General features: G+C 39.3%; 1 protein-coding gene across 1 annotated transcript in view; it reads left to right on the forward strand.

The window, feature by feature from the left end:
• LOC118415593 (Fanconi anemia group D2 protein-like) overlaps positions 1-24692 on the forward strand; it is a 53325-nt gene that overhangs the window by 6274 nt on the left and 22359 nt on the right. The window contains exons 4-21 of the mRNA XM_035820296.1: positions 770-837; positions 1729-1781; positions 2401-2451; positions 3102-3162; positions 3674-3729; positions 8804-8891; positions 9864-9988; positions 10526-10610; positions 11220-11324; positions 12236-12309; positions 13024-13111; positions 15492-15527; positions 16052-16201; positions 16767-16901; positions 17601-17732; positions 18532-18689; positions 19159-19218; positions 20369-20411. Of these exons, the coding sequence (XP_035676189.1) occupies positions 770-837; positions 1729-1781; positions 2401-2451; positions 3102-3162; positions 3674-3729; positions 8804-8891; positions 9864-9988; positions 10526-10610; positions 11220-11324; positions 12236-12309; positions 13024-13111; positions 15492-15527; positions 16052-16201; positions 16767-16901; positions 17601-17732; positions 18532-18689; positions 19159-19218; positions 20369-20411 (1568 nt within the window). The remainder of the gene's footprint in view (positions 1-769; positions 838-1728; positions 1782-2400; positions 2452-3101; positions 3163-3673; positions 3730-8803; positions 8892-9863; positions 9989-10525; positions 10611-11219; positions 11325-12235; positions 12310-13023; positions 13112-15491; positions 15528-16051; positions 16202-16766; positions 16902-17600; positions 17733-18531; positions 18690-19158; positions 19219-20368; positions 20412-24692) is intronic.

Consider the following 24692-nt stretch of genomic DNA (forward strand, 5'->3'; position numbering starts at 1 on the left):
GCCTGCACTATTTCCATTTTCAGTTTAATTTCACCCATTTTGTCAGACACTTGTACTTTTATACTTATTTGTGTTTTTTTTTTTTCAATTTAAATGGTAATTTGGGATTAATCAGTTGTTTTTCATTGTTCTTACAATAAGAAGGCATACTTACTTTTTTTGTCTGTGTAACTTGGTTTCAGTATTGAATACATTTTGATAATCCTTATGTTGCAAGTTTGATTAATTCATTTTTTGGACATTAAAAACTTGTTCATCACAAGGCTGGAGGTACAAGAGTCGAGTCTGAATAAAGCAGCCGGCCGTAGCAAAAAAACTTTTGTCCTCCTATCCCCAAGAACCACCACATCAATGTATTTACCACATTCACCGTATTTAAAGCAAGATTGTTTTTTCTTTCATATTACTGTATTAAAATATGCTATTCCAGGTGATCAACAATGATTCTTAGATTTTTTGCTTTTACTACCAATTTCTACAGTGGTGCTCCTAAATTTTTGCTGGTGCTCCTAAGTTTTTAGAGTTAGGAGCGCAGTGCTCCTAGGCCAAAAAGTTAGTCTGGAGCCCTGTACGGTTCTTCAAACATGGCAGGGTTGCACTTCGGGCTTATGTCACATCGGTCCAAAATGATCCAAAAGGACGCCCTTACCAAAGCCAAGTACTCAATTTTATCAAAGTACATTAATGTGTAATAAGGGCTTTTTTACTGTTTAATGATCAAAAGGTGGTAGAAATGGAGATGAATGTTCTTTTTTTATATTTTGTGCAGCTGTGGACCAGGCAGTGTTCCAGAGGAACCTCAGATTGGCCATCAAGAAACATCAGGACTATCCACAGGTACGCAAACAACCCGGCATTTATTTAAGGTATTTCTGTTGGCTAAATTGGCATTTTGACCTTCCATTGTTCTCTCATTAATGAATTAAGAAAGAATTAAGCCGTAACGAATATTGATAGATGGTAATACAAGAATTCTAAATCTGATTTTTGGGGGGCTAAATTGATGACGTCATCAGGTTTTATTGCCCCTAATTTTATTTTTTCTATGACAAAATACAGCACCTTGGTACATACCAGTGCAATGAAACTATGTTTTTCATGTGCATAATGATGGAGGCTACAAACTCACGGTTGCGCAAACTGATATCTACTAGCGATCTGTAGTTATTAAGAATTAACTTTTTTTAATTAGATGAAAACAGACATTTTCTAATTACTACAGACCATTAGTAGATATCAATTTGCGCAACAGTGCGTTTGTAGCTTTCATCATTATGCAACGAAAAACATAGTTTCATTACAGTGGTATGTACCATAGTGCTGTATTTTGCCATAGAAAAAAATAATATTACGGGCAATAAAAATGATGACGTCATCAATTTGGCCCCCAAAAATCAGATTTAGAATTCTTGTATGCCCGTCTATCAACATTCGTTACGGCTCCATTCTGTCTTAATTCATTGATAAGAAAACAGAGGAAGGTCAAAATGCCAATTTAACCAACCGAAATACCTTAAGTTCATGTTACATGTTCTTTTTTTTTACTTTATTTTATTGAAATTGCGACAAGGCTGATCATGTATTCATTGATACATTATCTATTGGGAAATAACACTCCCTTCTGTAGTGGAATGCCCCTTTAATACTAGTAATAGTTGAAATGCATATTGCCCACTTTTGCTTTTTTTGTCTCCTGAATGTTTTCTGTTTTCTTGTCACTCACAACAGGTTGTTGATGAATTTATGGAGGGACTACTGGCTCATGTGGAGGACCCTGATAGGTACGTGACAAATAAGAAAAATAAACATACACATTCATGACATTCCCATGATTGTAATGCTAGTTCACCTTAAGTTTACCTGTACAATGTATCTGCTGTGCTACATACATTGTTTATCCATTGTTCTTTAAACTTGGCTATTGGAATCTATGGGTATGACAAACAATGGTTTAAAACTACAATATTTTCAGTAACTTTTATTTATTGAATATGTTGCAAGTAAAACTACTTAATATGTAGATTTGATATATTTAAATACACTTTCCTTTTAAAAAAGGATATTGGTTACCTCACTGATACATTAAAAGGGGAACAGATTCGCATATATAAACTCATACACATCAAAATTACAGAATTCCTGTACATTTCTCTCAGACATGTTTCTTGTGTCTGTTACCTTTCTCTTTCTCTGTAGCTTCTCTCTGAAAGATTGTAGTACCTTTGATTTGATTTCTTTATACTTCAAACTTGTTCTGTCTAGGTGTACAAATACATAATATTTTGGTATTGTATACTAGAAATGTTTGCGTTGGTTTTGTGTTCGTTGTGAACTCAAAACCACAGCATACATTGCTGCATTTGAATTATGCAAATAAAAGTGACCATATTTTCCCTGCAGGTTTAGTAGCAGCCTGTTGGCCACAGTGACAGCAGCAGAATGTGAAGACAGGTCAGGGCTGTAGCTTGTGTCATCACTTGAAAATTAGGTTACAGTATTAGACTTATAGATATTACAGCATGTATGTCTCAAAGTCAATCATGCATAATATACAGGGTTGGACCGGTTTTCTATTCTAATATTGCTATCGGGCAAGTACATTTCACTTTTCCAAAATTTAAATGACATTTTTATATGTATTTTCACTACCAGCAGTGGAATGCTTTTATCATTGGCTCTATTTTTCTATGTTGACCCATGCTTGATGCCTTGGATGTGAAATGTTAGAAGTTAATGAAAATCATTGTGAAATCTAACCGGCTTGCCCGATCGGGCAAGTTAAGGGAAAGACATGTACATGCACTTGTCCAATCGGTGCTTTTAGATGTACTTGTCCGGGACAATTGGGCTAGTGTATTTTGTCCAACCCAGCATACATACAACTCACAACAGCACTAACTGTCCATGCATACCACTGTGGTTTGCGATCAAGGATGTCTGTTGTCTTCAGTCTAAGGGAATGTGTCCTTGATGTACTGTGTGTAGTGGTACATTTTGTAAATGGCTGATTTGAGAGATTGAATTGCATTTGAATATTGTTTACCTGGGTGTCTAACCTTCGTAAACAATTTTGTACTTTGAACATGTTTTGTGTTCTATAGTTGCCGTGGAGGAAAGCAGGACTGTATGATGAGACTTCTACTGGGAGTGGAAATTATCCAGGTAAGTGATGACAGATTTGTAACACAAGTTCACCTTTATCTGTTGGGTAACCTATATCCATTGTGTCAGGGTATTTAGGGATAAAGTGGATGGACAGTGCAATGGTTTCAAGTTGCAATAGTTTTTGAATACTGTAAAATGCATTTAAGTTTGCGGGGATTTAATTTTTGGTAGCGGGTAAATGGACTTTTCGCGGTGGTTTTAATTTTGCGGTAGCACCATGCACTGTATTTCTTACTGTTATGGAAAATGTTCGCGGTGGTTTTATATTCGCGGTGAAGCGGCCGCCGCGGAAACCGCGAACATTAATCCACCGCGAACATTTCTGCATTTACAGTATTGCAGTATGAAACCAGCATCTGTAAATACGCAGTTTTTTTAAAACAACAGAATATATAAGTTCTCACCCTTCCATACATATGCGGTTGTAATGCTACTGGTGGTATGTGCCAAATGAAAATGCAGATATTGATTAAAGGCTATTTTAACTGTAAATGTTGTCTTTCCACAGCCCAAGGTGATGATAGTTCTACTGGAGAAGTTGCCAGAGTTCATGGGTGATGATGAGTAAGTACAGATGTTTCTGTAGGCTTGTACTGTATCATGATGTTTGTAGTGAATAAGGCAAGTTTGTGTGTATATGTTTTGTTGTGTATGATACTGTGTGTGTGTGTGTGTGTGTGTTTGTGTTTTTCGTGTGTGTGTGTGTGTGTGACACTGTATGTGTGTGACTTTTTGTGTGTTTGTGCAACACTTTGCACATGTGTATACTGTATAATACATGTACTGTATACATGCATGTACTCTCACCTCTCAAATAGAAGTACCCCCTGGAATAAAAGTACCCCCCGGACAAATCTTCAAAATCTAATAAAAGTACCCCCCGGAAAATTACCAAATTGACATGTAAACTGTGCCCATGCTACTTCAGTCCAAGAGAAGATGATAAGCAGGTGGGCTCTTTTTATTTATTTATGCCTCAGTACCATATCAGTTATTTTTTTTATTTTTTATTACCATATCAGTTAATTGTATAAATAATGAACAGAATAATTCCCATGTTATTATATTTCAGCCATACATAGTATGGTGAAATATATTGTATTCGTAATGTTTCTTTCTTCTTTCTCCTGTCAAATCTTCAAAGTGATTCATCTCCGCCGTTCCTGGACCGAATGACCTGAAATTTGGCACAGGGGTAGAATGGGCCAATACCTTGATGCTTTTTTCTCAGTTTTTTCATATCTGCCTCTAAAATGATTTTATTGAGATTTTTTGGTCAATTTTAGACCAAAACTGTATATTTTGGCCCCTGTACCCTGGTATTACAATCAAATGAGCTGAAATTTGACAGAGATGTGCCTTAATAATGCCCCCATATAAATTCGATAACACTTTTGGTGTACAGTACAACAAAATGCTTATTTTTGCGATTTTTTGACCAATTTTTGACCAAAAAAGGACACTTTTGGCCCCTGTACCCTGGTATTACAACCAAATGAGCTGAAATTTGACAGAGATGTGCCTTGATAATCTCTTCATATAAATTCAATAACACTTTTGGTGTACAGTACAACAAAATGCTTATTTTTGCGATTTTTTGACCAATTTTTGACCAAAAAAGGACACTTTTGGCTCCTGTACCTTGGTATTGCAACCGAATGAGCTGAAATTTGACAGAGATGTGCCTTGATAATCCCTTCATATAAATTCAATAACACTTTTGGTGTACAGTGCAACAAAATGCTTATTTTTGCGATTTTTGGCCAATTTTTGACCAAAAAAGGACACTTTTGGCTCCTGTACCCTGGTATTACAATTGAATGACCTGAAATTTGGTATAGATAGGCATTAGATACTTGGTAACAAGATTCAAGTAAAATTTTTGACATAAACAACTTTAAAATGATTAATTTTGGCACTTTTCTGAGGGGAAATTTGTTTTCTTTTGGCCTCCTGACGTGACCTTCCGTGACCCCGCACAGAGCCACACCTGTGCGCGTCAGCCGGAGAGTTAATTGAATCAAAGACCTAGCCAATCAGCGAAGAGGAGGCCAAAGGCTAATTAATATTCATAAGCGGGGCCTCATGATCCCGTATATAGCAGTGTTCCCGCCAGTGGGAGCGAAGCCCGCCTAAGGCTCTCGCATTTTAGACTATTCAGAAGGCTTTATATTGTATCAGTTCTTAGGGGCATATCTATGATAATCGCAGCAGTCACTTAACTTCTCTTCAGGAGTTTAGCGTAACACTATTTCAGGTCAAACCGTCAAAGGCAACTAAAAACAAACTTTAACGTTACTGAGTTCAACAGTACTTATAACTTGTTATCCGAAGTTGAAACGCTAGCGATGGTATTTTCGCTGCGCTGTTAGCTCCGTGCGACTGTTATTGACGGTCTTATAACGGTATATTTTGCACCCCTGTACCCTGGTATGAGTAACATTTGGTATAGATAGGCATAAGATAGTTGGTAAAATGATCCAAGTGAAATTTTTGGCATAAAGTACTGTAAAAGGCTTAATTACAGCACTTTTTTGGGGGGAAATTGGTTTTCTTTCGTTCTCCAGGTCATGACCTTTCGGACGTTCACCCCACAGAGCCGACATCTGCACCTGCGTCTAGCCGGCAGGAAGAGTTAATTCAATTAATGGTTCAGCCAATCAGCGAAGAGGAAAGCGAAGGCTAATTAATATTCATAAGCGGGACCACACAATACGTTAACTTGAAGACTCAGGCCGTACAGACTTCTCGCCAGGATTTTTTCAAAGCGTCGGACAGGGGTCCGGGGGCCGCCGAATGTCCCTGGCGGGGTCCAGGGGCAGGGCCACTGTGGGGGGGACCCAGGTGGGCGAAGCCCCCCCGGAAGCTCTTGCATTTTAGACTATTGAGAAGGCTTCTTTTATCAGTTTTTTTAGGGCCATATCTACGATAATCGTAGCAGTCACTTACTTCTCTTCAGCAGTTTGACTTTAGAATATTTCGGGTCAAAGCTTCAAAGACAACTAAAACCTCATAAACAACAAACTTTACTTAGCTCAACAGTATACAAAAATATTGTACGGGTTGCCATCCTTAGTTGAAGCGCTTATTTATAGCGCTAGTATCTTCGCTGCGCCGTTAGCCGCCGTGCGACTTTTGTTGACGGTCTGATATCCCTACGTCGCCGCCTCGCTGATATTCCCACGGACATTTTTCAAGAAAAATACCCAGCAAAAACGCTGTTCTGCGTCAAATTCTATTCTATAAAACATGTGGGACTCAGTGTTACAGTCTAAATATTTTGTAGAAGCACCGCTGTAGGAAAGAAGGTCCAAGCAATGTAAAACATCACGTAGCATGAAGTTCGCTGTCAACTGGCACACAGCACATGACTGTTTGAAACTCTAAGTCTAATCAACAGCCGTGTTTGATTGATAGCCGGCGGTCCTTTGATGAAGTCGGCGAAAGGTGCGTTAGTTAGAAAATCTGCGTTTAGTTTTGATACGTAATTATAAGTTAGACAGTGGCGAGAATGATTATTTTCTCATCAATATTTCTCTTCAGAATTATTTGAACTTAATTATACATCTAAACAATTGGCTTACCTGTGCAATGTTTATATGATTAATGATCAGTGTACTGAAATCATGTGTAACGTATGGCTCCTAGTCAATAGATCAGCATTTTCTCTATAGTGACCACCTGTCTATAGTGGCCACATTTCCTAGTGCTGTTGTTGTTTGACATAAACTTTGAACATTTAAATTGTAAGTAACTTTAAACTGCCAGAGTTTCAGCCCAATAAAACACTCTCAGCGCCAGGGTATGAACAGACTGACCAGACAGACGAAAATAAATCCTCGAACAAGGTTCAATCGTATCTTCCGGGTCTGGCAGGAAGTTGTTAAACTAAAATAAGAATAGGCTCGATGGCTGATTGCATACAAAGTAAAACAGTTTAACAGTTTTACAGCTTGAAGAAAACAAACGCTCCTACAGTACCTGCACCTGCTTGATAATTATTAAATCGTATGCCCTACTTGAATAAAAAAAGTTCACTGCAATAATGAATGTACCACATCACAAGGAGCTTATACTTTTTTAAACTTACACCTAGTTATCGTACTGAAAATTGTTAATGACATTACATGAAGTCATTCAACAATTTTCAGTCATGATGAAAATTTTCTGAATGGAAGGTGTGATTATTGTCATTTTCTGAAAAATAGAAGCAAGCTCTGTTTTTACCTGGAATCAATTCACAATACCAGTCCACTTTGGGGGATAATGTACTGTTAATATGATGTTCCATTTTTGCGCAGGGGTGATTTGGAACAGTCCAATGTTGCGTGGGAAGGGGTATGGCTGAAATATGCTGTATTTGCTCTTAAGCAAATGTCGGCCTTTCTAGTTGCACATATTTTCTTTATCTGAGTGTCACACCATCAACAAAGATTAAACTAAAAGTAAAAAAATGTCTGAAAATAAAAATTGAAGAAATAAAAAAAGTTTATTTTATAATCATTGTTACAAAATAACATTTTGAAGAAACATTCCAACTTAGAATACCTTATTCACCACTTGTGCTATTTTCAATGTTGCAGAAACCAAGGTCATAGACACTGCCCCCTATCGAGAAATACCGGTACTGCAGAAAATATATGATTCTCTCGCGCATTACCGCGAGATTCGGCGTGAGTTGATGAATCCAACATGGCGGATCTTTTCGAGCCGATTGAACGCTATGCTTTGTTTTGGAATGATTTTTTCGTTGCTGGAACATTAAAACAAGTTGACTACGGGTGAAAAATAGAGGAAAAGTATTGGTAACTTTTTAATTTGTTTGGTTGGTGGTTAATTTCTGTGTTTTGATTGAGAATTTACGGAAGTAAGCGACTGTGTGTGTAGCATGTGACCTCGATGTTTTCGTCTTTGTTCAGCGCAACATTTCAAGATTTTTGGAAGGTTAAAGATGGTCTAAAACAAAAAGGATATATTTTTTTACGAGTCCAGTACCGAATCACTTGTGTTCCGCTATTTTTGGACCTGAACCAAAACGTTTTTGCAAGTCCAGAACTGGTCCTGCGTACCGGTACGCATCCCTAGTTATGTTTGGGTCATAGCGCTAGCGGCAGGGAAATCCGCGATGCCTCGTCCGAAATACAGCGGAAATATGGGCAGAAAATACCAAACTTTCAATATTTTTGGGGTCCCTGGTTAGTAAAGAAAGCCCCAATTTGAAAAAAAAAATAAACGTACCGTCTAAAATAAGGACGTACCGGGTGGATTTTGAGGCGGAAAAAAATAAACGTACCGGTACGTTTATTTGAGAGGTGAGAGTATGTATGTGGGTGTTTGTGTGACTGTCTGTGTTTGTGTTTGTGCTACACTGTGTTGTGTCTTTGAGACACTATGTGTCTGACAGTGTGTAGTTTATGTGAGACTATGTGCATGTGTCTACAGTGGACTACTACTATGTGCATGTGTGTGTGTGTCTGTGTTTGTGTGTGTGTGTGTGTGTGTGTGTGTGTGTGTGTGTGTGTGTGTGTGTGTGTTTGCATGTGTCTGCATGTGTACCACATGGGTGAGGCTGAGAACTTGTATTGATCACCCCTCATACACAGTGTACTAAACAGAAGTCTGTCTTCCCCCCCTTCAGTCAGGTGTTTGACAGTGAGGCCATGGCCCAGATCCCCCGACTCATACTCAACCAGTTCCGCTGGCTGGACAGGATCGTGGACAGTAAGGTACGGACTAAGATGGCATTGTATAGAAGTTGGAGGGGCTGGAAACTGCTCATGCACTGCAGGCTTTTAGCTAGGATTTCATCATATCCAAATACTGTAAATGCATTTAAGTTGCGGGGATTTAATTTTGCGGTAGCGAGAAAAAGAACTTTTCGCGGTGGATTTAATTTCGTGGTAACACCGTATAGACTACAGTCTAATACTACTCTAGAAAAATGTTCGCGGTGGTTTTAAGTTCGCGGTGAAGTGGTCACCGAACATTAATCCACCGCGAACATTTCTGCATTTACAGTATATTGCCATGCATGCAGCGAGCAAGTATTGTAGATGGGTCTGCTGAAAAATGTTTGACATTCATAACTCTCTGAAACATACCATAAGATAATGTGTTGATGTGTTTCTCAGTTACTCTGTAGGAAGATGTTAGAGATGCTGGGGATCACCACACTGGGCATCCAGCGAGATATAATATCCTGTCTACCTGAGATAGTATAGGATAATGTGTTGATGTGTTTCCCTGAGATAGTATAAGATAATGTGTTGATGTGTTTCTCAGTTACTCTGTAGGAAGATGTTAGAGATGCTGGGCATCACTACACTGGACATCCAGCGAGACATCATCTCCTGTCTACCTGAGATAGTATAAGATAATGTGTTGATGTGTTTCCCTGAGATAGTATAACTATAAGATAATGAGTTGATGTGTTCCCCAGCTGTTATGTAGGAAGATGTTAGAGATGCTGGGGATCACTACACTGGACATCCAGCGGGACATCATCTCCTCTCTACCTGAGATAGTATAGGATAATGTGTTGATGTGTTTCCCTGAGATAGTATAAGATAATGTGTTGATGTGTTCCCTTGAGATAGTATAAGATAATGTGTTGATGTGTTCCCCTGAGATAGTATAAGATAATGTGTTGATGTGTTCCCCTTAGATAGTATAAGATAAAGTGTTGATGTGTTCCCCAGCTGTTATGTAGGAAGATGTTAGAGATGCTGGGGATCACTACACTGGACATCCAGAGAGACATCATCTCCTGTCTACCTGAGGTCATCGAGGACACTGAACACAACAACGTGGCCGCACAGCTCAAGTAAGGACAGTGTTGTAAATGCAAGATGTTTTTTGTTCCTGATTATGCGTAGGTCCCAATTGGTAAATGGTGACCTGCCAGGCAGTCCCTGGGTTGTTTTCTGGCACTTTTGAGCGTAACCCCTACATTGCCTTGTGCAATGCCCTGAAGCTACCAGGTAATATTCTGGCTGGGCCCTTGATTTTTTGTTTGCCTTGGATTTAAAATTAACCCGGGACCAGGCAAGAAATAGACTCCGTAACTTACCCTTGAGAACACTAAAAAGGTATCCGGCACTCCGACCAGTCGCCTTCATCACAATCAATAATGACTCAGAACGTAAACTGGCTTCAGTTACAAACAATTGTGATCTTAGTATGAATATGTGACGTCATCAATTGGTCAAACATACCATTATAAGTTAATTACGGCCCCCGACGCGTTTGACGAATTGCTGACGTCACGTATCAGTGTTGGAAGAAAGTTTTGCATTGTACTATAATAACTATCAACACAAATGAGCTTCCGTGAGACCTTTTTATGTCTTTTCTCTTGCAGAGACAAGTTGAATGACAGACAACTCATGGTGGCAGTCTTGGATGCTCTCTCTAACCTGAATGTTCGACCAGATCTTATGACTGAGGTTAGTTCTTTACAAATAAAAGTCTACCATAATTCAGTTTTCTTACAATAATTAATTCTGTACCAATGAGTTTTGTACAATTTTTGGTAGTCACTATGACGGTCATTTTTTTTTCTTTGGAAAGAAGGTTATGTTTTTGGTGCAGTTTGTGTGCATGTCTGTTTGTGAACATTTCAAATGGTCTGGAAAACAAATTCAAGTTTGATTATCCCCCAAGCATCTGTCTAATTTAGTGCAGTGGAAGTTTTGGTTCTGACATCTCGTGTTCTACACATACAGTGGTGATGCCATTCTTTAGTGGTAGATAGCTCATTGGACATTGCAAGTGTTTGGGCCTCCAGATTGTTTTTTTGGGAACTGATTTTTGTTTACAACTTTGGGCGACAGACTGATTTTGTTTAAAACAACAATAACTTAACGAAATCATTGACAGATCATCATTTTTATTGCTATGTAGGTAGCCTATTTACAAATAAATAAAGGTGATAACGTACATGTACACTTACTGATATTGGTTAAGATGCCTATGAAAGCTAGGCCCCATCAACAATGATCAGTATTTGAGGTTTTGTTCTTATTCTATCCTCCTGATATTGTTCTCTGTATCAGATCCGTCTGGCTGTTCTACGGAAGGTTCCCGGAGTAGAGCTACAGGACCTGCCGGTGGTGGTCAAGTTTCTACTGCAGTCTGTCTCTACCTATGATGCTGTGGAGGTACTCAAAATATTGTGTTCAATCATAAATCAATAGGATATAATATATATGTCAGGGTAGAGACTCTGACCCAGTAGAGTCAGTGATAATACCGGTAGAGAACCTGATCGGAGTTCCTATTGATCAGTGTTCTAGCCAGGCATGTGTCTTTGGACTTTTTTAGGACGTTGAATGTGTCCAAAAAAGTTTAAAATGGGACTACTCTGATATGTGTCATTGCTCCACTGAAAAGCAGTGCAAGAGCACTGAGCTTGGACCACCCTGGATAAAGATTACAGAAATAAATAAATAAATAAAATAGACTGGAATCTTAGAAAAACAGATTAGTTTTGAAAAGAAGAAAGCCGATGGAGATCTTTACTGGAAGAGATTCCGATCAGGGTCTCTGTGAATAAGAACTTAGAATGAGATCTCTACTGGCAGAATTGCCGATTCTATCAGATCGGAGTCTCTACCATTACATGTACATGTCTAAATATATTTCATGCAATCATGTACATCTCGCAAACATCATTTAGGATCAACAGTGAACTGAAATTGCCAACACAAAAATTTTTAACTGATCATCTACTCCAATCTTTATCAAGTAATCAGCAATACACTGCTTCTTTGGCGTCATGTTATGCAGATATACAATGTGTAGAAGACATGACTCGATAAGCAGTGGATTGCACATTGCACAAATTGTTGTAACTTGTAGTCTATAGTGCCATGCACCATCTCTGAGGGATGGATCTACTAGTAATGCCATGATGTACATAATATTATACAATTGATGGCTTCTTTAATTCCTCTTGCAAGGAAGTCTTTCCAGATCTAAAAATAAGTCTTAGTGTCTGGGCATTTCTCTTTATGTACATCTATAACTACCGACTTGACACTTGACTCTGTGACTTTTGTTTCTTGGCTAGGTTGTACGAGAATTACGGGACCAGCTAGACTTGACACCAGGTCTGTCTGCAGACAGGGGAGCTGCAGCAGGGAAGTAAGTCTGGACTTTTTCATCTACAGGACTGCAACCCTTCACAGTAGTGTGTAGTGCAGTACTGTAAAAGTTGGTTTCTGTTTGAGATTGTTAAAAGCAATGCCACGGCCCAAGGAATAGTCATTGTACAGTTTTGTAGTCCAACACTGCAGAGTTAAGCCAGCATAGATTTCGCACTTGTGGTGTAGTGCTTTAGTACCACTGGCTTTAGAAATAGGGTTGGACAGGTTTTCTAAAATTCACTTGTCCTATCGGGCAAGCAATTAAAAGGTATTACTTGCCAAAACCAACTTTTCACTTGCCCAACCTAAAATTTCACCTTTGTATGCGTTTTCACTGCCAGCAATGGAATTCCTATTGTTGCCTCTATTTTTTTTCTATTTTTAACATTGCTTGCTGTCATAGCTGTAAAATGTGACAAGTATATCAAAATCTCACTCAATTAAAAAAATCTTACATGTACTTCAAGCCCCATTGAGCAAGTGGAGTAGGCCATTTCCTGGACAATAGGGCTAGTGGACTTGTCCAACCCTGAGAATACTGAAAAGTTCAGCAGCAGCTGTCTGCCATGCTGTTCTCATCTAGTGGGAGGCAGCCAGGAACGGAAATGTGGCACTTGTTGTACTTTGTTTGCGAAGCTTTGTACCATAACTTGCATTTCTGTATTAAAAGTAAAGTTGAACTACATGTACAAAATCTATGTGTTTCTCTTAGCTCTTCCCGTGGCAGTGAGGCCCTGATACTGGACGCCATACGGTCAGGTATCACCTTCCAGAAGGCTATTGCTGAAGCCTGGATAAAGGTATGATTGTGATGTTTTTTGTGTGTGGCATGGGTGGGTGTGTGTGGGTGGTAGTAGGTGGGTGTGGGTGGATGTGGGTGGGTGGATGTATGGGTGGGGGCATGATTATCACAATCATTTAAACTCCATGTCAGGTTCACGGATTCATGTTCAGGTTCCGATCCGGACTTAGGAGTCTGGACCTGATAAATCCAGACCTGAACCCATGGCTGACATTTGTGGTAGAAAGAATTTGAGTTACTTGTAAAAATTGCATGTTGGTATGAATTTTGCTTGCAGATTGAGAAATATACAAAACGTATATAAAAAGATCATAATATCGTTGAAGATGCAAGTATACAAAAGTAACGGGTTCCGCACTGGTGTTCCAGTGCTGAATCAATGGGTCGAATCGGCCTCAGCACTGGTTTTCTAGTGCTGAAGAAACGTCAGCACTGGTTTTCCAGTGCTGAACGGCCTTGTTGCAGTGCTGAAGCTCCCTCAGCACTGGAATTCCAGTGCTTAACTTTTCCGAGCACTGGTTTTCCAGTGCTGAACTTTTCCGAGCACTGGTTTTCCAGTGCTGAACTATTCCGAGCACTGGGGTTTTCCAGTGCTGAACTGCCGTCAGCACTCGGGTACCAGTGCTGAACTCGCGGCGGAGAGGCGGCGAGCCAGTTCAAAGGTCATTCAGCACTGGTTACCCAGTGCTGAAACCGGCGTCAGCACTGGAACCGAGTGCTGATATACAAAAGTAACGGGTTCCGCACTGGATTTTCCAGTGCTCGGGAACTTTTCAGCACTGGAAGACCAGTGCTGAAAAAACGTCAGCTCTGGGCTTCCAGTGCTGACGATTATAAAGCACTGGAACGTTCCAGTGCTGAACGTAATATTCATTCGTAGCATGCGTCCGTACGGCTGAGTTATTTCCTTTCGACTTGTTACCTTGTTTGGCGGAGATTGACATTACACATGACATTGACAACAACAGTTTTATTTAATAATGAAAGAATAAAAAGAGGCCATGACTTTGAGCTTTTATTGAATTGTGTGAATGTGATAGATATAGCCCTTTCGGGAATCATTTCGGTGGCCCTGAAAAGGGCCGGGGTAATTGTAGACAGCAGATCAGTCTTCGTTGTTATTCGTGTCTTTATTTTAAAGACGTTCGTTATTTTAAAGACGCTACTTTGCCGCACAAGAATGTATTATCCACTTGTAACTACCTACTGTTCGTAAAAACAAGTGAATTCTCTTTACCACGCCGATAGAACTCTTGTAACTAACAATAGGTAGTTACAGATAGACAACTTATAGGTGATGATTTGTTCATTTTGAATTTTTACCGGGGTGCCATTTATGTATTTTTTTTCTCAGTCTGTATATATTTTTTTTCTGATGCACTACGTATAAATATGTTTTGTTCCTTAGATTAGAGATTTTGCGTTTTTAGTAGTTCTTTTCACCAACTTCATCAGGCTCCCTTTATACATTTTTCAAACAATTGAATAATTGTATAGGGAAAGAAGAGATATAGTTTAGGCACATTACGTGAAAAAAGTTTGGTACAAATAATATAACGTCACTTGAAGTTGCTCTTGTTGTTTTATTGTGCGTGCGTGTGTTTGGCAGTGTGTGTGTGTGTGTTTGGCAGTTTCTTTGGTAGGCTCAGTCGTCCGTGCAGCTCACGGTTTAAAGTCGACACAACAAGTGCGGTCCCTCTTGTTGTAACTAAATTGGGACCTTCCAATGACCTTTGGCCAAGAAAATTAAACGTTAGACAATGGTGTTACATGTGAGGTGAATGAGTAATGGACCATGTTTACGGCTCGAGCTGCGGTAGATATCTATGTATATAACGTTACCACAGTTGTTTTGACAAGTTACTAACGTGATTGAAGACGTTTTAGACAGGTTAATTTCGTTATAATTGTAAACAGCAGCTCATGCCGCCTTGAGTCAGCACTCGGTTTCCAGTGCGGAATATTTGTCAGCACTGGATTTCCAGAGCTGAAACGTCCTCAGCACTGGATTTCCAGTGCTGAAACGTCCCCAGCACTGGATTTCCAGTGCTGAAACGTCCTCAGCACTGGATTTCCAGTGCTGACAGGAGGACATTCAGTGCTGAAGCTGCCTCAGCACTGGATTTCCAGTGCTGACGGCGGCTCAGCACTGGACTTCCAGTGCTGACGACTACTTCTGCACTGGTGTTCCAGTGCTGACAGAGGAGACCGTTACTTTTGTATATTTGCGTTGAAGATCATAATAAAAGTACACTATGTAGTTAACATAAAGTAAACACAAAAACAGCAATGTTTGCATCTTTTTCCAGCAAAAATTTCACAATCTATTGTAAGGTTTTGTAAGGTCAGCATTGTTTGTTGCTTGTTTCCTCTACTAGGCTGTAGAAAATGTCCCAAATGCAGCAGAACACAAGGTAAGAAACAATCAGTTCTAGTTTCAACATTTAAAAGGAAGGTAAAGGTGCACTTAAGTCCAGAAAAGTATCTGTCACAGTGTTTTTTTTTCCAGTAGAATCTACCTGCGGTTAGGCTGGTACCTTGGACGATATGAAATACACTGTGTTGTATATATATATTTATTTTTCATTTCCACCTGAATAAACACGAATTTCATTCCAAAGTGCACCAGAGGCTGAAAGAATTTTGTGTCCTTGAACAATAATCTGAATCAGTCTAAATCGACAGTTTGGGCATAAATGTCGAGTGAAAAGTGCACTAAGAAGGCCAATGTATGATAAGATATCGAAGACCACCTATTAACAAGATGGCTTTTTCCTTACTGCACCTGACATACATTCAGTTTGTAATTTCCGTAACATATAAATTGCATTCAGCCATTGTTTAAAAGATTGTTCGGATCACAGTTCGGATCCCATCTTTTGAGGAAACATGGACCGAGGTTAATGCTCATTTCAGTCTTTTTGTTGATGTTTTCTAGGATATAGATGTTCTTGTTCTGCTGTTGCTCCACTCTACTGCGGTGAGTAAGACACGGCGCAGGGCCGTGGAGGGGCTGCTGAGGGCGAAGGTTCGCGCTGGTAGGTTCACTCACGACCTGCTTAGGAAAACCTTCACTACTCATGCACAGGTTAGTAGGAAGGGGATATCATTTTAGGTGTGTGTGTGTGTGTGTGTGTGTGTGTGTGTGTGTTTGTGTGTGTACATGTGTGTGACTGTGTGTGTTTGTGTACATGTGTGTGTGTGTGTTGAATGTGTTTGTGTGTGCATGCATGTGTGTTAAATGTTTGTGTGTGTGTGTGTTAAATGTGTGTGTTTGTATGTGTGTGTGTTTGTGTAAAACTATGTGTGTGTGTATGTGTGTATCTGACTGTGTGTGTGTGTGTGTGTGTGTGTGTTCATCCGTGCGTGTTTGGATGTGTGTTAATGAACTACAAAAAGATAATTAGTCTGGAAACTCTGATATAATACAGAGGTATGATCTTCGAACACCTGACAGTCTGTATATCATTTGTTTTTATTAATAAATGATTTGTCACAAATACTTGGTGATTTTTGTTTAAAATCAAGTTCTGAACTATGCAATAAACTTGGTATTCAGAACTGCTTTGGTCAAGATACTAACTACAGTACATGTATGTGTAGGGACAAGTGTAGATTTTATTAACCATAACTGTGTTGTATGTTGGCTCCAGATCCTACGTGAGTACTTCCAGTCAGTGTTGACCATATCAGAGGTTCTCCTGCGGTCCCCAGAGCCAGCTGTGGAGTTGTTTGGGTGCCACATGTACCAGGAAGCCTTCAGTGCTTTTGACATGTACTGTAGACAGGTATGGGATTAACAAAGTTCTTTATTCACAATTACTGCGATACATTCATTTGTGGAGATTTAGATAAAGCGGTAGCAGGGAAATGGAGTTTTGCATTGGTTTTGAGTTCACGGTAGCGCCATCTACTGTAGTGTCACATACTGCCGTGGAAAAATATTCACAGTGGTTTTAGGTTCACTGAGAATTGGCAACACGAACATAAAACCACAGTGAACATTACTGCATTTACAGTACATGTTTTTCCAGAGCCGAAGTTTCGATCTGTCATCTTCATGGTCATAATGACTGGATCACGTTACACCATGGGCTGGAGTTTAGGGTCCTATAGTTTTGGCATGTTGACGGGAATTGCATGATTTGTCATTTAGGATGATGACTAAAGCCGGTGATTTCATGTATGAGGAAGGTTCAGGCATCAAACCTCTGCACGTAAATGAGCTCAACATACTTATCAAGAAGGGTTGACCTGGTGTGCTCGGCAAAATACACCAGTCATGCTAACTAAAATGAAAAGCGTCAATTTTTGCCCTTACATGTAGGTTTGACCATTTTACACACATCTTAATTCATGGGCCTCCCAAAAACATCAATTATGACAATGCTATCACTGTGGTGAAGACAATTCAATGTTTAAATTCATTGTGGGACAAGTATCTTTTTTTGTAACATCAAATGACCCAAATTGTGCTTGGTATACAGGAGGTGGTTGGTTCCCTGGTGACCCACATTGGGAGCGGAGTGACCAGTGAGGTGGACTCAGCGCTGGACGTGTTGTGCCAGCTGGTCAGGGACATGCCGTCCGCCATGGCACCATTCTCTGTCTTCATCAAGGTGAGAATCAAGGGCTTTCCCTTGCAAACCTTGCACTTATGAATGACTTACGTGGACCATAGTCCTCTTTTCACCCACAGTAAGTCAGGGAGGACTGAAGCCTTACTCTGGATAATAGTTCACCAATCCTAACACCGACCCCAGTTCAGTGTAAGGCGGTGAGACCGAGACAGGGGGCGACACAGGTTACCTGGCACCCATTACCCACTACTGCAGTCACATGGTTTCAAAGTCACATGTGGTTCCGATGCCTGCAGTAGAAGGGTCCATTATGTGAACAAGGCGAATGGAATCCAACTTTTTCAATTGACATAAAGTTCCAACTAATAAGGTCATTTACCAACACAGATAAACTCAATGCTATTGTTCTGTTTCTAATACCACAGGGAGTTCTGGACTACCTGGACAACCTGACAGTTTCAAATTGTGTGATAGAATTTCTGTTTTTAGTTGAGAACATGTTCATTATGTCTTTTAAACAAACACAGATGAACTTTCATGCTTATTGTTATGATACCACAGGGAGTTCTGGACTACCTGGACAACCTGACAGTTTCAAATTGTGTGATAGAATTTCTGTTTTTAGTTGAGAACATGTTCATTATGTCTTTTAAACAAACACAGATGAACTTTCATGCTTATTGTTATGATACCACAGGGAGTTCTGGACTACCTGGACAACCTGACAGTTTCAAATTGTGTGATAGAATTTCTGTTTTTAGTTGAGAACATGTTCATTATGTGTTTAAACCAACACAGATGAACTCAATGCTATTGTTCTGTTTCTGATATACCACAGGGAGTTCTGGACTACCTGGACAACCTGACGGTAGCACAGATCCGTAAGCTGTTCTCCATGCTGGGTACCCTGGCGTTCTCCGGTACTCAGGACGGAGCACACATCCAGGACGACATGCACATCCTCATCAGGAAACAGCTGTCCAACACTACACCCAAGTACGCTGGACACGATTCCACTCATAATATTCTGTACTACCTTTTTCCGAGAATGATAAATTACAGTAACTGGATTTTGTTTTGTGGCGATTTGATTTTGTAGCAGGGTCGAAATGTAGTATTTGTGGTGTTATTGAGTTCACAATTGCAAGTTTTAACAAATAACCTTTTCCAGCATGATCACATGTACAATGTACATGTAGGCACCTTCTAAAATCTTAATGGAGCAAGTAATAATGATGTTTGTGCAGTCTGTTCTCAATACATGTAGTTCATGCACCTACATGTACATGTACATGTACACTTGTACATGTACATGTGTGCATTCAGGTACAGAACTGACTATGTGTACTGCTAATATATTATGGAAAAAAATATTTCGTACCCAACAAGAAATATTATTTCTTCCATGTTTTGACTTTGCATGACTGTAAACTGTTTTAAAATGGTCCGTTATTGTGTTTTGCAGATACAAGAGAATGGGGGTGATTGGGGCCATCATGGTGGTTCGAAGCCTTGGTGCAAAAAGGTAGATCATATTTTTAGACATATCTAACATGCATTGGCATAATACCGGTAGTAAGACTTATACCGGTAGATTAAAAAAAAATGGAACGTAAAGAGATCTACACATGCAACAATAGTTATTTCTGAGCTGTGCACACTTCAGACATCTAGGTGTCCAATACATCATTTACAAAGCATCGATAACAATGCATTCGAAGACAACAAGGCCAAAAGTTTTCAGTATCTTTTTCGGGGTAGGCAGCTTGTCGTGGGACGAACACACTGTCACATTCATTGCCAAATTTATAGATCATAATTACACATGCTCACGGCACAAGACGAACATGATTCAACAGCAATCTTGAATTTCTGTTGGTGTAAAAGTGTGAAGAACCGTTGCATTATCGCCCGGATCTACGACTGAATGGGCAAAATTGAACGTACGCAGCCATTTTCCCGCCATTTTTATATCTACGCTAGCAGTGAAGTGTTACGTCATAGCGGTTGTGACGGACAGGAGTTAAATGAAAATTCTTGACAGTATATGTCCGTTTTCTCATGACATTTTGTATGCTCATGCAGGTTTATGTTTTATGCATTTACTGACAGAAAAGGAAGGAACATCAGAGGATGTATAAATGTACATAGCGGCAGTTAATTGTGCCGTGTTTCTTCCTACCGGTATTTTTTACCCCCTCCCAACCACGCGCCCGTTCGCCGTGTAATTCCGCGGCGTTACAATTACGATATTACGCTTTTAGCAGGACAAGAGTGGTAGAAAAGTTACACAAAAGAAGTGGCAAGGGTAACCTATAACAGCAACATGTAACTGGAGAAAATGATGCGTTGACAATTTGTCAAATCAGTATGGCTAGAGAAATCGTCGTAAACGTACCGGTATTATGATAATAGATGTTATAGAATACAACATTGTGTATTCCATATCACTCAACATATATCAGACAGACTTAAGGTCATAACCATCTTTTTGGTTCCATAGGGACCATCTTACCATTTTACCCTCATGTTGAAAGTTTCCATTGTTATCTTAACTGGATATATCTGAGTCAGACTCTGTAGCAGCTAATTGTTTGCTAATATTGGTGTTGTCTTTGTTGTCAATGTTGCCTGGCTATATGATAATATGTACTATGAATTTTTTTTGTATACAGACAGGAGGGAGCCCCCGCTATCAGTAAGGATTTCTATGACCAGGTTAGTAAAACTAGTGTTGAAAATTACAGTTCAGCTTTGTTCTAGACACATGTAATGTAATTACCAGGGAAGAAAGACATCCTTCGGGCATCCTTGGCCTGCTACATTTTTGTAAACAGTGAGCGTCTTGTAAAATGTAGTCTTTAGATTATAGGGTCTCTTAGACATCCTTGTACCTGAAAGCCTGTGTATGATCAATAAAGTATGGAAAATGTTAACTATTAGTGCATATAGATGACAGGACTTCTTTCCACCATTTGCCAACGGAATCCTCGGGAGGGTGTGTCAGTACCAAAGGCACATGAAGTTGATCCCTAAACTAATACACCTTGGCACCCTCCTAATCTCCAAGCAGATCCACGGTGGCGTAATATAGTACCAAACCCACCATAGGATCTGCATTCATTCGGCTTCACAAAAGGCTACTAACATCCAATTGTTGCCTAATCAAACTGTGCTTGCTGTGTAGGTGTTAATTGCCCTCCTTCCTGTGTAATGGCACAAATCTCCTACAGGGATATGCGCGGGTCAATGAACTTGTCCCAATAAAGATGTAACTTGCTCATAAAATCATTAAACACTGGTCATCTTATTTTTGCAAAGACACAAGCCATTTGGAAATTCAAGCAAAATTGCTGTTCTACCTTTAAGTGAGGTATCAGGTTGTAGCTCTTGACATACTGAGTATGATGATATGAAAATTATTATTGTACAGTGTTCACAACTTAAGATATCATTGATGAAATATGCAAGGAGGCCGCGGTCTTTTTAGAGCATCCCGATATCTTTTTGGGTTGCCCGTCGGAGAGAAATTGGAACACCGACGGAGTAAACTTACTCAGGCCGTCGGTCTAAACTCCCAACCCTACGGACAAAAGCCTAAAAATTCATGAAACCCGTCGGTTTCTTTGTGTCCCGAGGGCCGAGAATTTGTCTCCTCGCACCTCTCAGAGAGGTAAACGGGAGGTGTGAAAGGCGTGAATTGAGCAATAATACAACCGCCGGTTATAATACGACCCCGACGGGCTCATATCATAACTGACGGTTTTTCAGTTAGAAGGGGTTTGAATTGATAATAAGCAAAATCCCTCAGACTGTTGCCAGATTGAAACAGTCATCGCTAGTATACATGTATTCTGAGAATGGTCACCACTTCTCATCCTGAAGCAGCCCAAATTTGTCTGATAGTCAAATGTTGCACTGTGCCAAAACCTAAATACACATTCTTTATTATAAACATAAAAATACAAATCTGATATGCACTGGTATCTTCCTCACAAACTGAACAGAATCCAAACTTGATACAGCAAAAGTTTTTTGGATGTGAATAGTTTGTCTCCTTATTATCAAATACTTATCAATAGTAATATAAGGTGTGAAGGAACTTTTGTTTTCTACAAGGATGCAAACAATAATCTTGTTTTTTTCTTTGTTTTCATTCTGTAGGCCTTGACTTGAAATGAATAGTGACAATTACATAATGGAGAAAACATACTAAGGCTGTAAAGTATAAGATTATAGAAAGCTTTATTTGCAAGTTCTTGCCCGAAGGCTCATTGCAACATGGACAGCCAGGTGACTAGAAATAATATGGACTGCTGAGAGCTACAATGATTATCTAAGCTTTTGGGGTTTGATCATGGCTTCTTTTCTGGAAGCAGTGGAAGACAAACTTTAGTGTCCCACTTTTTTTATAATGTGGGTTATGTGACGTTAACAGGCCTAGGGTTATAGTTTTGTTTTCGTCTTTAAACGTTTGGAACTTTTGTGGGTTTTGTAGGCCTCTTCGAATAACTCTAAAATTTGTTTCCTGGTCATTCAATAGAAAGGCAGTTTGACTTAGAAGTAAAATGTACATGTATTTCGTCTTTCACTGGTTTTGAAGTACAATAGTTACAGGTTATTTCGCCCACAGGTAGCTTTTTGTGCTGCCATTTCTCAATTTCAAGGGGGTGGACGCTAATTCTAAGTTTGCACATTGCTGATCCTACCTCATGTTTATCAAGTAACGTTATATAATTTTCCATTGAGTATCCCTTCTTTAGTTTGTTGGAAAATCTTTGAGTTACCATTATCTTTAGACAGTCTATGAAAAAAATGTCTGGATACTAGTACATACATCTTCCAGTCTTTACAATTGACATATAAGGTACATGTACCAGTGCTTCCAAATAATAGAAGTTTATTTGAAAGTTCATGCCTGAGCGCTAATTGCAAGTACATGGTATAAACATAGGATGTATATACAAGTGACAATGAACAGATAAACAATATTCTACTCTAACTAGTGTTGACTTCATTTTTGGAAGCAGAGGGAGACGAAAAGCCCCACCTTTTCTACAGTTTGTGGGTTCTGTGACTTCAAAAGAATAATCAACAACTACTGTCAATTATCCATTTAGTGTGAATGGACCTTTGCTGTGTTCCACTTAGCATACAAAAAGGAACAGCCACTTAACAGCTGACTGTCGCTGAGCACAACAGTGAGAAATCTTTCTGTGCCATTAATCTTTTTTGTACATTCTAACAATTACCATGTTAAAAAGATGAAGGTTTGCCTCTGGCTTTTGTTTCTATTTTAATCGTCAGGCTTTCTTTTTGTCTGCCAGCCAAACACCGTACAGTTTAGGGTCAAAAGAATACTTGACAAGATAGAAGTAGAAAGCCACATAGAACACATCAAAAAAACATTTTAAAACAGGTTCAAGCCTAAACATATAACACTTAAAGATTAATTCAAAAGTTTGAGCCAAAGCTATATAAGGACTGAAGGAGAGTTATAAGCATCATCAGATGCTAATCTAAAAACGGTTTTGTTGGTTTTGGCAAGGAGCTCCCTGGTTTTGGCAAGGAGGTTGAACCTCCTTGGTTTTGGTAAGCCCCGCAGGCTGGATTGATTCATGAGTATAATTCTCCAAGCCATGGTCAGGTTCTATAGCTAATAGCTTGTTACAATCTGTCAGAGGTGGACCCCTAGTTCTGCCTCAGTATTAGATCTATAGAAAGAAAGTTTATTTGCAAGTTCATGCCTGTAGGCTAATTGCAAGACTAGTACATGGTAGAAACAAGATAGGGAATATGCATGTGAAACAACAAGAGGGGCCAGTAGAACACAAAGAAACAATATCCTGACTCCCGGGATTTGAACCTAGGCAGCCTGATCACAAATACAACGTGCAAACCACAACAAACAAACAACGTCAAAAGCTCAAAGCTGTTGGCGTGGTGGCAGTTTGGCAGTGCCTAAACCCCACTGTTACACATGTAACAATGAACTGCGATAAATATTAATATCATTCAAAGAGACTACTCAAATACGATATCTAGATAGGTTGGGTTTGACTTCTTTTTTGGAGGCAAAGACAGACAAAGAGTCCCGCTTTTTCTATAATTTGTGCTCAGAACTGTTCAAGGTGTGCACGTGGACAGTTTGGCAACGCTTGAACCCCACTAATATCCAGATATGCGAATAATTATCATTATATCAACACAAAAGCAGATACATGGGGTCATAGTTGGCAGCGTCATGTGTGAAAGTGGAAGTTTTTAGCTTTAATGTATGGCTTCCATGAACTTTTACGTTTTACCCACAAAATTGTTTGAATTCACCTTTGTGATGGTGAAACAAAATTGAATCATGATAAAAAGTAATAATTGTTGTAGATTCTATTCTCACTGATGATCTTTTCTCAAATCTTGAATTTTTTCTTTAAATTGCACTTCATATTTCAATCCTGGAGTACTGTTGAAATACTTGATATGCTTTTGTTTACACTATACTTCAAATTATAGCCTTTGGTTGGGTGGGGACATAAGCACCATATATAAGATGGGGGGGTAATGTTACATCTGGAAATTATGGACTTCCTCAGAAATTTGTGAAGAAGCAAAATAGTTCTACAAGACAGTAGTGTGACAAAACACATACTATATTATCAGATTGTTATGGTTTTAGGTGTGGATGTCGTTCCATTTAAAATGTATCCTGAATAGTTGAATCTAAATATAACCCCTTTTTTTAATGGGATAGTCCACATTGTTCAAGGTAATTCACACCTTTTTTCCAGCTTCTGCTTGGGGACCATGGGTTTGTAGGGTCATTAATTGTTTTGCCACAACTCAGTGAAGACAGCTGTTTTTTTCTCAGTAGCTTTGTAAAACTCAGATACTTCAAGTTTTGAATTATGCAAATAGTTACGCCAACGAATAACAATAGGGAGCCCAGAGTCATAAAAGACAATGGTTCTTTCACCAGGTGTCAATGTTGGTCAGGCTTATTCA

Source organism: Branchiostoma floridae, chromosome 5 (genome assembly GCF_000003815.2).
Source record: "Branchiostoma floridae strain S238N-H82 chromosome 5, Bfl_VNyyK, whole genome shotgun sequence".
NCBI classification, from domain to species: domain Eukaryota; kingdom Metazoa; phylum Chordata; class Leptocardii; order Amphioxiformes; family Branchiostomatidae; genus Branchiostoma; species Branchiostoma floridae.